This window comes from Phaseolus vulgaris, chromosome 6 (genome assembly GCF_051622355.1).
Source record: "Phaseolus vulgaris cultivar YP4 chromosome 6, ASM5162235v1, whole genome shotgun sequence".
Classification (NCBI taxonomy): domain Eukaryota; kingdom Viridiplantae; phylum Streptophyta; class Magnoliopsida; order Fabales; family Fabaceae; genus Phaseolus; species Phaseolus vulgaris.
The window spans coordinates 34,976,172-34,988,940 of record NC_143503.1 but is presented as its reverse complement, the minus strand read 5'-3'; the positions used below and the strand labels follow the sequence as shown (position 1 = coordinate 34,988,940).

The 12,769-nt window shown below is 32.2% G+C and overlaps 3 protein-coding genes across 3 annotated transcripts; all 3 read right to left on the bottom strand.

Moving 5' to 3' along the window:
- Nucleotides 1-3,099: 3,099 nt before the first annotated feature.
- On the bottom strand, nt 3,100-4,259 carry LOC137832559 (uncharacterized). The gene has a single exon (XM_068640776.2). It carries the CDS (start codon nt 4,206-4,208, stop codon nt 3,372-3,374), a length of 837 nt encoding a protein of 278 aa, XP_068496877.1. The 5' UTR covers nt 4,209-4,259; the 3' UTR covers nt 3,100-3,371.
- A 2,624-nt stretch (nt 4,260-6,883) lies between these two features.
- LOC150027391 (uncharacterized) lies at nt 6,884-7,630 on the bottom strand. The gene has a single exon (XM_090303033.1). It carries the CDS (start codon nt 7,452-7,454, stop codon nt 7,011-7,013), a length of 444 nt encoding a protein of 147 aa, XP_090159159.1. The 5' UTR covers nt 7,455-7,630; the 3' UTR covers nt 6,884-7,010.
- Nucleotides 7,631-8,484: 854 nt separating this feature from the next.
- On the bottom strand, nt 8,485-12,311 carry LOC137832558 (myosin heavy chain-like protein). The gene is made up of 9 exons (XM_068640775.2): nt 12,088-12,311; nt 11,829-11,956; nt 11,496-11,543; nt 11,215-11,328; nt 9,964-10,032; nt 9,794-9,850; nt 9,421-9,561; nt 9,002-9,082; nt 8,485-8,885 (listed from the first exon to the last, which is right to left on the bottom strand). The coding sequence occupies exons 1-9, from the start codon at nt 12,218-12,220 to the stop codon at nt 8,829-8,831; spliced, it is 828 nt and encodes a 275-aa protein (XP_068496876.1). The 5' UTR covers nt 12,221-12,311; the 3' UTR covers nt 8,485-8,828.
- Between the last annotated feature and the right edge of the window lie 458 nt (nt 12,312-12,769).

Genomic DNA, 12,769 nt, shown 5'->3' with positions numbered 1-12,769 from the left:
TGATGTTTCAAAATAAACTTGTTAAACATGTTTTTTTTAATAAATTTATTGTTTTAAGATTTTATATCTTGAAAAAGACTTATTAATAAAGATTCTTGAAAAGGACTTGTTAATAATTATTTTTCTAGCAATTTTTATTTATTTCACATTTCATTCCTTACTAAATTTTAATTTGGTGGTTCGTATACCTTTAGTGTATTAGTTGGATTTGTAATCTATCGTATCCTACGTATAACCACAATAAAAATACAATACACATGTAAAAATCAAATTAAGAAACTTACACATAAGTTTTAGTTCTTTAATAAAAAACTAATCTTGATCATTTGCCAAAATCTAATATTAGATTTTATCCTAATATTTAAAATCATTTAAATTTTTATATATAATTTTGGTCTTTCATCAAACAAAAGTTATTTATCTTAATTCTTACGCTTAACATGTCATTTATCATTTTGATTCTTAAGTAAAAAATGTAATAACATTAAAACACTAAGAATTTCCTAATATATGATTTTTTTTAAGAAATTAAAATTTAAAATGAAAAGGGACAGAATGAGTTATAAAAAGAAGAAAAATGAAATTATGGATAATAAAAAAAGTTATAAAAAGGAAAAAAATTATAAACATAAAATAAAGAAAGGAGTTAGAAGGGAAGAATAAGTTACCATTTTATAGAATTGTATAATGATTATAGAAAGATATCATAAGTGTACACGAGTTTTTATAGATATTTGAAGTTACTCAAATCTTACAATTTGTTTTATTTATAATATATTTTATAACAAATTCTATATTTATAGGGAATTATGGGTGAGTTTCAGATATTGAAATTTCTTGTTTAAATATTCTTTCAATAATTTAAAAAATGGGCGTCTTTTTATCAATAATAAAAAACAAATAAAAAAATAAAAATCTTGACAAAAAAAAACATGTATCCCTTAAAAAAAAACTTTAACAAATAACAGAACGAAACCGAATCTCATACCCTCTCATATTGGGCTTAGTTTTTTTTTTCTGTAACTCATTTCTGGGCTCGTTTGCTTTAGGCCCATTTCCTTTTTTTTGTGTTTCGGCAGTTTCTTCCTGCACTCCTACATAACAAAAAGAAGGCAATTGCTTCCTGCACCATATCACTGCACCCGATTCCAGCGGAAAAGACGAAACTATCCTTAAAAAAAATTTCCAAAATATGTGTTCCGGATTTTTTTTTCCGGAACGAAATTTTATATTACGGATTTTTTTATCCAGAATGAGTTTTTCATTTTTGTTTTCGAATTTTTATTTCCGAAACACAATAATCTCTTTTCTGGATTTTTTTTTCTAGAATGTATTATTTATCAATTCCGGATTTTTTTGTCCGGAATAGAATTTTAAATTTTGTTTCCGGATTTTTATTTCCAAAACTCAATAACCACCTCCGGATATATTTTTCCGAAATATATTATTTTCAATTCCGGATTTTTATTTCCGGAATAAAGGGCATTTTTGGAATTTTAAAAATTGTGTTGGGTGCAGGTTAAAATGTGTTGGGTGCAGGGAGCATTTGCCCAAAAAGAAACTGCCTTGCAGGAAGAAAATGTAGGTGTTTCATATATCCCTTTGTATTATCTTTGGTCTGCAAGCAATAATATACAGAGAAGTTGATTTTGTTGTTCTCTCTGCCCCTTTTCTTCTAGGGCTTTCTTGCTTTGTTTCTTTCTCTTGGGCTTTTGTTTTTGCAATGGTCTTCCGTTTGAATAGAATGATGCATTCTAATTAGACCACGAAAATTATATGCCACACATTCTTTATAAACTTTATGCTAGTTTATCTCATCACTACTTGCTTTATTCTTACCAAATTGCATAGAACCTGGAAAATAAACTGGGACAGAGAGGGGAAAACAAAGGTAACATCTTTATCTCAAATGATTCTCTGAATCCACCAAAATACAATTTCAATGCCTTGTGTTGTGTCAATCTGATTCACACTTGCTCACTCTTCTTGCTTTAGAACAATGCTCATATAATTCTCTGCAAACTTACAATTATTCACAAATTCACTTCTTTCTACAATTGCAGAAATGACTCTCCCTATAGCCCTATTATTATTATCATTATTATTTGTATTATTATTTGTATTATTATTACTATTATATAATTCTGTAATAATAGACCACAATTATTACATCACATTTATTATGATTGTTATTGTTATAAATAACCATCACCAATGTTATGATTAAGTTGTTTTATTCTACGAGTCCATGTAAGATAATTATCTTTCACATTATAAAAATAATTGCATTTAACTTGGTAGTTATTAAAATATAAATCTCAATGTCCTGTTCCACGATATAAATGGTGAAAAATCGTATTAACATAAATGAACAAGAAAATATGATTTAATAGTGAGAAAAATACACAATTTGAAATTTGAACACATTTAAGAAGTAAAATTCACATGGTTCAAATCTTTATGCACACTTTTCTCACAAATCCTTTTTTGCACTTACGAAAACATGACAATATTTACTCTTATGTTTTTCACAAGGTTGTAACAAATTTTTTTGGAAATAATTTATTTTAATAAAGTTGCATTACCTTATTTGACGTGTTTCTTTAGGTACATTTACACATTTTTCTCAACACAGTTAACTCTTGAGTTCAGAGTCAATGATGATTTAAGACTTATATGAATAAACAAAGTCTTCTTTCCCAAAACAACAACATGTTTTTTCCTTACCGTAACCAGTGGAGGAATTAATGGCATGTAGATTTGTTTGAATTCAACATCATAAATAAATAACAATAACTTGGGCTTTAAAACTATCCTCGTTTGTAAGGAACCCTTTTTGTAAATTATTTTCTGAAATGGTTGGCCAATACACTGCAATTTATGAGGCAGCAGATAAAGACAGATACCATACCAAGCATTATAGCCGCAATCAATAATTAATCTGTTACCTACACTTCACGTACCTTCACTATTTCTTTGTTGTCTTGCCACACCAATTAACCACTCATCAACCAGTAATATACTACTTCCACAAAGTTATTCTCACTAGTGGAACAATTGTGTAACTAAACAAAAAAGGGAAGAAAAAAAATGAGGAAGTAACATGCAAGCTTAGGTAACATTATACAAGTTATTAATAGGTGATAAGCAAAAAAATTGCTTATGCTCTTGCAGTTCATGCGATATTTCCAGATCATGACAGAGACAATGCAATTCGTGAAACAAGACTTAATAGAAGTACTACTAAGTAAAAAATAAAATAAAAGCCCCCCATAATTATCGTAAACTGTTACTCTGTGTTTTCTTGAATCTAAAGCACAATAAAAACATTAAACATCCACACTGGTACTCAAAAGTATAGTGATCCAAGCTCATGGCTCAAAGTTCTCATGTTCATCTTCAAACTTCTCCTGGTTCTGGTGCCCATTGTAATTTCCACCTCTGTTGTTGTACCAGTAGTTAGTGTCCACTCCCTTGGATGAATCTTCATAGTTAGTGGTAGGATGCTGCTCTTCCGCGTAAATATCATGAAAATACCTTCCACCTTCCAAAAACCTTGTGTCACTCATACCTTGCTTCTCTCCGTTGTACCTGTTAACGTTACCATTATAATTGTTGTTGTTGTATTTGTGAGTGGCGGCATCGTTGTTGTAGTACTTCTGGTTGTCGTTGTTGTTGTATTTGTAACTGGCAGCATCGTTGTTGTAGTACTTCTGGTTGTTGTTCTGATAGTTGTTGTAATTGTTGTTGTAACCTTCTTCTGTGTACTTTGTGTCGCTTAACTCATCTTGGTCACCCCCATAAGAATCCTTGTTGTTGTTGTTATTGTAACCGGTTTCTGCGAACCTGTTGTTGTAGGCATCATTGTTAAAGTACTTGTTGTTCTCAAACTCGGTCTTGTAGGGGTGGTAAGAAGTGGGGGTGGTGTAAGAGGCAGCATTTTTTGTTGTTGTGGTGGAAGGAGCCTGGTTAGACTCATCATGGCCATATAGGCCATAGCTGTTTTCAGTCTCGGGAACGAAAGGTGGTTGCTGATCTACCTTGTTTACTTCTGGTGCCTCTCTGTTGGGAAGTTCTGTCTCTTTGACATTGTTGTTGTCGAAATGGGAGACTTTACTGAAGAACTGGCTGTCTCTTGCAGAGATTTGAAGAGCCAAGAAAAGGGTGGTGAAGAGAAGGAAAGAAGTGTAGTTTGACAAATGAGCCATTGGTAACCCAAGAGAGGGAAGATGGTCTATACTGATGAGAACTTGTGATGCCTAACTATCTTTTTATAGAGGTTCTTAAACCTTTCCTTTTCTCTCTCCTTAAATTTTTTTCCCACTTATTAGGTGTAAATGGTGCAAAGTTGGATGGTTGTGGACCCTCTCCAAGAAACTTTAGCTCATAATATTTGGGATCCCATCTAGTAACTATTTGATTTGAATTTAGGAGCGTATTGATAAGAGATTTCACACTAATAAGATCCAATTAAAAATCACATAAGGAATTGAAAACACCTTCAATCCGAAACCTTGAAGACAATAAATTTAAGTAAATCTTATTTTTTATACCATGCTCAACTTTTTCATTTTTATTCAATATAAGTGATCACATTACACTATCATTTTGTTAATAATCATATTTTGAAGACCGTGGACTCTACTTGTATGGTTATGGAAAAACAGCATCATTGCAAGTACAAAAGTCCAGTTATTAGATTTACAGCTTTCTCTTAGGCACATCCTAAGAAAGCTTAACATTTAATTAGCCTCTTTCACATTTCCTTTAGTGTAAGCTAACTCTTTATTGATCAGTAGTTGCGCCATATATTATGACGCAACCATTGCATTGATATGTGGTAGCTTTCATACCGTTGGATTCCAGCCTAATAAAAAGGTTCTATATTTGATTTTCGTTCATATCCAGAGAGGTCCATAAAGTGTATTGATGGTGCTATCTGTTGTCAAAAAAGTATGGCTAAAACGATGCAACCGAACTCTGTAAGATTTTGGTACTGCATTTTATTCATAGATTATGTACAGACAAGAACACGTAAAGTGTATTATACGTTATAAAATTACTAAAGTGTAATCTCTGAGGCCCTCCTCTTCAACTCGTATTTAAAGGAAATAAATGGTTAGGCGTGGTAGACCTGACCTATTGATTAATGTTAAATAGATTCCATTGTTAGCTTTCACATTTAGTATTTTTGGACATTAGTCATCATATATCATAACTCCATGGATCATAGTATTTCCACCAACGAAATTACGGTGATTGATTAGGTTCAGTCCAAAATAAAACCCATTTGTGAAATTAATCAAATATTTATATATCTGATAATGTTCTAAAAGAGTTGAAGTTTGGAAGAAGATAGGGGACAAGGAAAGAATGAAAGAAGGAGACAAGGAAAGGCATTGGCGAGTAATTATGCGTGGATTGAGGAGTTGGTAGGACATGAAAATAATAACATTTGGTGCACACTGCATGTGCCTTCCACGCTTTGTCTATGTTGAGAGTGACGGTCCAAAAGTAAGTCTTGTTCAATCTTTCTTTGTGAATGTGCATATACATACTCAAAGTCAGTGCATTAGACTTCTGTTTTGGTTTTGGCCACTTAAAAATTATAACTGAATTTGAGTTACACTTCCAAATTTTTGATTGAATAGTTAAAGTATTTTGACTTTCTTAGCGTTTTTGAAGAAGACAACTAGCAAGTAGCTTCAAATTTCTCTGAAAAGAGTGCACTAGGTTCTGAAATCTAAGTTGCTCAATCAATCTTTGACAGATGCTTTTAGTTAAGAAATCAAAAGAAATAGTTCTTAATAGAAAATGAGATTATAATACATCCTCACACTCTAACTACTAATTAGGATGCTGTTAAGTAAAACCTTTAAAATTAATTATTTGGGTTAATATCAGGAAAGAAGACCCTGTTGACAAATGAAATAAGCTGAATTAACTTTGTAAGTATGGATGTATTATTACTCCAAACTGTGACAAAACAAAATGGGTTCCTTAGCCTAAATAAGCATACTTTTGCAAGTGCATGGAGTTGATAAGATACAGGAGACTTTATGACTGTGTCAGGTGTAAGAAGTGATGGAGTGTAGTTTTCTTTTCTTAGGTTTGTTGAGTTACTAACCTGCTCTAATACATTTTCAAGGTGCAATTGTGTGTCATGCATGCCAACAACTACTTTGTGGCCACCCATATGAAATAATTAGGGAGGGTGATGTTACTAAATTTCTTCATGTAGGTAAATGAAATGAAGGAGTGGGGGCAAGGTGGGATCTACATATAACTGAATTGGTTACATTAACCTGAAACAAGAAAGAAAAGTCTTGAATAGGTTGCCAAAATCTTGCATATAATAGGTGGAAGTCTCAACGTGACCATAGATTCCAAATCAGAGGTTTTTATTTTATTTTAAGGGTGAAAGCAGGGTTGTGGATGTGACTACATTATGTTCATATATTACATTTCTGGCAAACAGTTAAAGCATTTAGGAGAGTCACGCAAAGAAGAAAGAGTGGAATGTACAATCTGAAAGTGAGAAAATTGTGGCACAGAAGTTTCCATGTAGATCTGATATGTGCCCTCCTATGAATAACATTTATATTTGTATTTACAAAGAAAGTGGTTTGATTGGGGTGAGATTTTGATGTGGAATTTTTCTTTTTTCTTTGCTTTGTATGAGATGGTCCTGAAATTGACTGCGTAATTGGCGGAACTCTACTTGTCTTTCCAGCCAGTTTTTTCCAGAAGAAAATAAAATAAAATTGAAGAATGAAAAAGGACAAAGTTGACGAAGAAAAACACATTCCATATCAATTAGAGGCGTTAGTCCAAGAGAAGCACGATTCCATTTTCAAAGAGTTAGCTGCCTTATTCAGAGCACTTGAGATGGCAACTATGAGAAGGAAGTGTTTTCTTCCTTTATGTTAACCACTCAACCCAACAGTAACAATCATGAAGAGATATAGTAAAATATGTGAAAATCACAATTTGTTCATAGTGGGTGTGAATCAATCTAGAGGTGGAAAGGGGTTCCAAATCATAAGCGACAACAACAAAAGATTTGGTATTAGAATGTACAAAGCAGGGTTAACATTTTTGCGAAGTTTCCTGGCCATTCTCTTCCTAACATAAGCTCTTCTTTCTTGGGGTGCCCAGTTGGGGTCCTGGAGTCCCTCTGCGAGAATCAAGGGTTGGGGTTGATGGAAGGGACACTTGGATCTCCAAGAGGTTTGAGGAGGAGCAGTTCCCAACACCCTTTTGAGGAAGAATGAGCAGAGCCATTTTCTGAGAATGTTGGGGTTGGAGCAGAGAAAAGGAGGGTAGTCCCAGTTGAGGTAACAGGGGATTTGGGTGGCAATAAAGAATTGGGAGTGGAGGGATGGGGTGGTTGTGGGGCTCGTTAAGATGTGAGTTAAGGCTTGCAGCCTCTGCTCCCATGATGCTTCTTCCATGGCCCTCCTGCTTCACACAAGACACAAGGATGAGGTTAAGATCAGATAAGGTTTTTTCAAAGGATCAAAATTCCACACTTGAGTTTGCCTCCCTCATTCTCCCTGAACTTAACAACACACTACACACTTCTACTATTATTCCCCACACTCAAAAACAAAATATCCCTCTTTTAATTTTTAATCACATTAGTCTTTAGTAAAGCTTATGGCGTGGTAGGAATAGATAATTATACTATTTAAGCGTCTGATCACAGGATTACTCTCTAATTCTTAATAAGGAATATTCAGATTTACAAAAAATTAAAAATAAAACACTCACATGATCCACACAAAAATATATAAGTAAAATTGACATGTGTCCTAGGAACAAGAATGGGAGTTTATTTATCCGAAAATAGTGTATCAATTGTTTTTATGTTAAACCTAATTCATTATATAAGTAGTGGTTCTGCTTAAATGAGATGCAGACCGTCCTTTAGTTTAAACTTAGTAAAGTTAATAAAAATGGGTTTTAAGAAATAGTATATTTTATTGTAAAAAATAGTGAAACTAAAGATATAATTATTTTTTTATGTGCTTGATTTAAAGTCAATATTGTAAGAAATGTATTTAGTTAGTTTATCTTGAGATGTAAAGTCAATCTTAAAATGTATTTAGTTTATTTAAATTTTGGTTTTTAATTAGTTTTTTCATATATATATATATACACATACAATGTAAAGAAAGAGGGGAATTAAAAAATATATATAATGCAAAGAAAGAGAGAATTTGATATTAGAAAAGAGATATTTCAATATACATTGTATAATTATTAAAATTGAAGTAATGTAACTTATATTTGAATGTTTTATTATGAAAACAAATTAATTAGAACATTCATTAAAAAAAATCATCTAATATAAAAATTATGTAAAGTTGTTTCGATTCAGAAGTAATTCTTCAACATAAAATCAATTACGTGAAAAATTACATAAATAATATTATAATATTCGGTATTTCAACATAATTTAAAAAAAAATCTAACGTAAAGTTAAAAAAACTACACGCGTACTAAACTATTCATTGTTACTTTGCTTCATTTGTTTGTTGATTTGACATGACTTTCCCTACTGCTTGTATTTCCAAATACAGTAATCCATTCACCTCTCTAGATTTACTTTCCAGAGGGATATGTACAAGAAATAAAGTTGCATGAAATGCTACTATTCTCTGCTATTTGCAACCATACACTGATTCAATATCAAAACTAAATTAATCTACCATCACTGAGTAGCATTGTAGAAGGAGAAAAGTGTTGGAAGAAAGTTGTGAGTAGTCGCTGTAGAAACAAGTATTCCTGTTCAGTTAAAAAGAAAAACCTTGCGAGAATGGCAATTACGAAGAGAGCAACATCCAAGCACTCATTAATGGAAAGATGATTAGAGAAGAAGCCTGAAAACATGTAACATTGGTCAAAGAATTGCACAGTTATAAAGAACTTCTGAAATCCTAGAATTTATTCATCTAAGTTTTCTACTTGACAAGTAAACTGAAAGCTTTAAGCATACCAGGAAGAAGACTAATTCATCATTTGCAAGAGATGCAGTCAATTCATTTCTCTCCATCTGATCTTTGATAAAAGCTTGAAGCTACACATGTTAAAAAATTTGCAGCGACTTAGAAATTTAATGTCTTGAATGAGGAAAGCCCTAAGATGCTAAACAATAAAAACTCTACAGGCTTCATCCCACAAGACACACACATTAACACAAAAAATTGAAGTTCAAAAATTTGAAATTCAGAATGCACATGCTGGAACAGTAGTATGATAAACAAAGAACGTGATACCGAAGCATCAAATATCAAGTTTGTGTGGAGAATGAACTTCTCATCCTCATAAAAGAATAAAAAACCATTTTCATCCACAAATTTGAAATATCTATCTAATATTGTTAACTAAAAGCTTTATATAAGTTTCCATGCAGACCTGATGATGATACATTTTGGTCAGTGAAGAGCATCTCTTCAACTTATCTATAGCCTGCGAGATGAATGAACTGACTGCAGTCCTTTCGCCAAATACAAGTGAATCAAGTGCCCGAAGATCATCAAGAAGGATGTTGAAAAACTACGGAACAAACAATGATAAAGAAAGGGAGATAAGAAGTGATGGCTAATGGAATATATAAACGTGCTTATTTCTAGGAAGCTTTAGCAATTTCTCACATATCCTTAAACAAGAAATACCACCCTGGACGATTGTACTAAATACCATTGCAGACTTGATAAAATGTTAATTATCTGTATATTAAAAATTTAGTAAGCGCTCAAACTACATATTCAAAACACTTAAAACTTACCTTCAAGAATGTACATCTTGTAACGCTTGTTAGCCTTCGAGCCTTTAGAGTCCTCACCTTTGCACATACACAAGTGAGGAAAAAGAAAATAAATAAAAAGCTAAAAAAAAATGATGTAATCCTGGTAAGGTTTCCCAAAATATATAAACTAGAAAGTAAACTGTATATACTCTGGTAATGTGAAGAGCCTGCTCAAGATGCTGAACTTGAATCCACTGTTCATTCACAATTGCATCCATCTGAAACGGAAAAGACGAATAACCTCAACTAATGCTAGGATCTATAATCTCTTGCAACTTAGTCTCATTAATGTATAGGAAAATGTTAAATTGCAAATGAAATATGCCAATTCGCAGTGAACATTATATAAACTGAAATTTGTAACTAAAATACATTGTACATTGAACTATAATTAATTATGTTTTCCAAACTGACTTTCGTGCCACACACTTATACCTTCAATTTGATGTATCATGCCGACCAGTACCAGACTATCAGGACTTAGGATCCCAGATATAAGGAGATCACAGAAAGAGAGTAGAGAACTGATAGAATGGCGAGAGTTTTGCAAATAAAAGGGAGAATCTCTCCAAGGGTTTTCCCTTAAAACCGAAGATAGTTCTGTCATTCAATTATCAGAAAATGAATATAACATCAAGAACAGTGAATCCCTATTTAACCCAACCTCCAGTAAAAATCTGAGTCATCTAACGGCCTAAATGATAGCTAGCCACTAACTATCTTTCTTAGATGCCTCCGATTCCTACGAGGTATATCATCCAAACCCCAGCGCCATTGGGGTTGGGCCCTAATACCCACACTAAAGAGCTTACTACTTGGCAGTTCACTAGAAAAGGTCAAGTTAAAAACTCAATTTACACTACCATATAGTTAATTTAAGCTCAAGCCACCGTTTTCCCTTTTGGTCCTCATTAGACTTTTGAGATTGAAATTCCTACCAAAATAATAGAGAATTAACAACATGCAACATAAATTCCCTTATAAGTCTGCGAAACCAAATTCATTTTGAAGCAATAACAATAATATAGTATAATAATGAATGATCAAGCATTTCAGAAAAATAAATTGACTCCTGTACAGAATATTTGCAGTTGCCTTCAATACTAAAGGCCTTTTCCAGGTATCCACACTCTACAGTTCTTTTTTGTATGTGAAAAATTCCATGGCTATATGTAAATATACGATTTGGTGACTAATAAGGATAAAATATAGTGAATACTTACCAACTGCTCGGAAATCTTTCATTTCTTTTATATGCACAAGAAAGAAGTCTCACTGAATGGACCACATTAAGTTACTAACCACCAGAACCAGAAGATGTAAAATAGGACAAATCATACATGAAATAAAACAAAATAGAACAACATAAATCATGATAAATGATAGCATAACGCACAAACCTTTTCAACTTTTGAAGTAACCTCCTCTAGTTTCTCCTCGGTTTCTTGAGCTTTAGATTTTAAAATATGAAGATCAAAGTTGTTCCTTTTCAAGGTATGCCAAAGAAGTTGTACCTATGCATTTTCAATTCTATTTCTCAAATCAGTCGAACTTTCAATTAAATCCATGAATAAATGCTATAAATTATTTTCGGCTATAATATATGAACATAGTAATAGAGGGGGAGTGGGGAGGGAGTATAGTAATAGAGCCACAGTAGCCTTGGATTGGAGGAAAATACCTCTTCCTCCAGAGCTTTATTTTGTCTCTCGACAAGCAATGCATCAGACTGCAAGAAGAACAACACATGGTTTTAGAAAACAAAAAACAAATAAAAAATAAGTAGGCATCGATATGATGAATAAATTTAATCATATATTTTCGATTATCCGACCACAATAACAATTAATAAACTATCAAAACAAAGAACAAGAGGAACTTGACTTGGTGAAATACATTGGATGAATAAGGTCAAATTAAGTGAATAAGAAGCTCTAGCAAAAGATCTATAATCTAATAATAAGATAATGACCGCTTTGCAATTTCCCCCCGTTCTAGAAAATGTAAGACAAACCTTCATTGTAGAGAGAGTAGATTGCAGATGGTGAATCTGTTCCGACAATTCATTCATTCGCTTATCACACTCCTCCAGGTACACATCACTTTCTTTTAATCTTTTATTGCTTTCTTCAAGAACCGATTCTGCATTGAAATTATCCTCAAAATGAAATACAAAAAGAAGCATAAAATGGACACCGATATGCATAATAGAAGCAAATATAAGACCTATAGTGATCCAGATAAGATGAAGTAGAAAGTTGAATGAAAATGACCTAAGTGAGAGATTTTGACGTTGATTTGGTTGATTTCATGGTGAATTGGTTGGGCAGAAACAGAAAGCGAAGTGTGAAGAAGAAGAAGAAGAAGGATGGGAATGGAAGTAAGAAGGTATGGCAGCGCCACCATAGTGATGCAGTGCAGCTGCTTCTCTTCTCTTCTCTTCTCTTCACTTATTTTCTCTTCTCTTCTCTTCTCTTCGCTTCTCTTCTTAATTTCTAAAATTATTGAAATTTACAAATCTCAAAAACTTTAAACCATCCCTCATTTTTTAACTAATTTAAATATACAGATTAAAGTAATTTTATAAATTAAATTCGTCATTTACTCTAAAAATATATTTTAAAAAGTCATTAAGCAACGAATTAAAGTAAGCCTTAGTTTTTCATGTTTTAAATAAAATGTGAATATGCAAAGATATTTCCATTTTTTAAATGCAAATAAATGTCCATTTATAAGATGAACTCTATAAAAAAACTTTAAAAAATTGTTATTTTTCGGTTGAATATAAAGCTTAAAAAACACTTTTTTACTTGAATAATTGTTTATGAAAGAGTCTTTCTTTTAAACATAAAAGCTCTACCTTCAAAAATATAAATTTAATTCTCATATAAAGCATAAAATATGTGATTAACATACTTAGTAAAAACTTTACTTACTTTATATATATATACTCTA

Coding starts and splice junctions, on each gene's coding strand:
- LOC137832559 (XM_068640776.2), bottom strand. CDS start 4,208: ATGGCTCATTTGTCAAACTACACTTCTTTCCTTCTCTTCACCACCCTT.
- LOC137832558 (XM_068640775.2), bottom strand. CDS start 12,220: ATGGTGGCGCTGCCATACCTTCTTACTTCCATTCCCATCCTTCTTCTT. Junction 9,562..9,793: donor CAAGATGTACATTCTTGAAG/GTAAGTTTTAAG, acceptor TTTGTTCCGTAG/TTTTTCAACATCCTTCTTGA. Junction 9,083..9,420: donor CCAAAATGTATCATCATCAG/GTCTGCATGGAA, acceptor TAACATGTGTAG/CTTCAAGCTTTTATCAAAGA.
- LOC150027391 (XM_090303033.1), bottom strand. CDS start 7,454: ATGGAAGAAGCATCATGGGAGCAGAGGCTGCAAGCCTTAACTCACATC.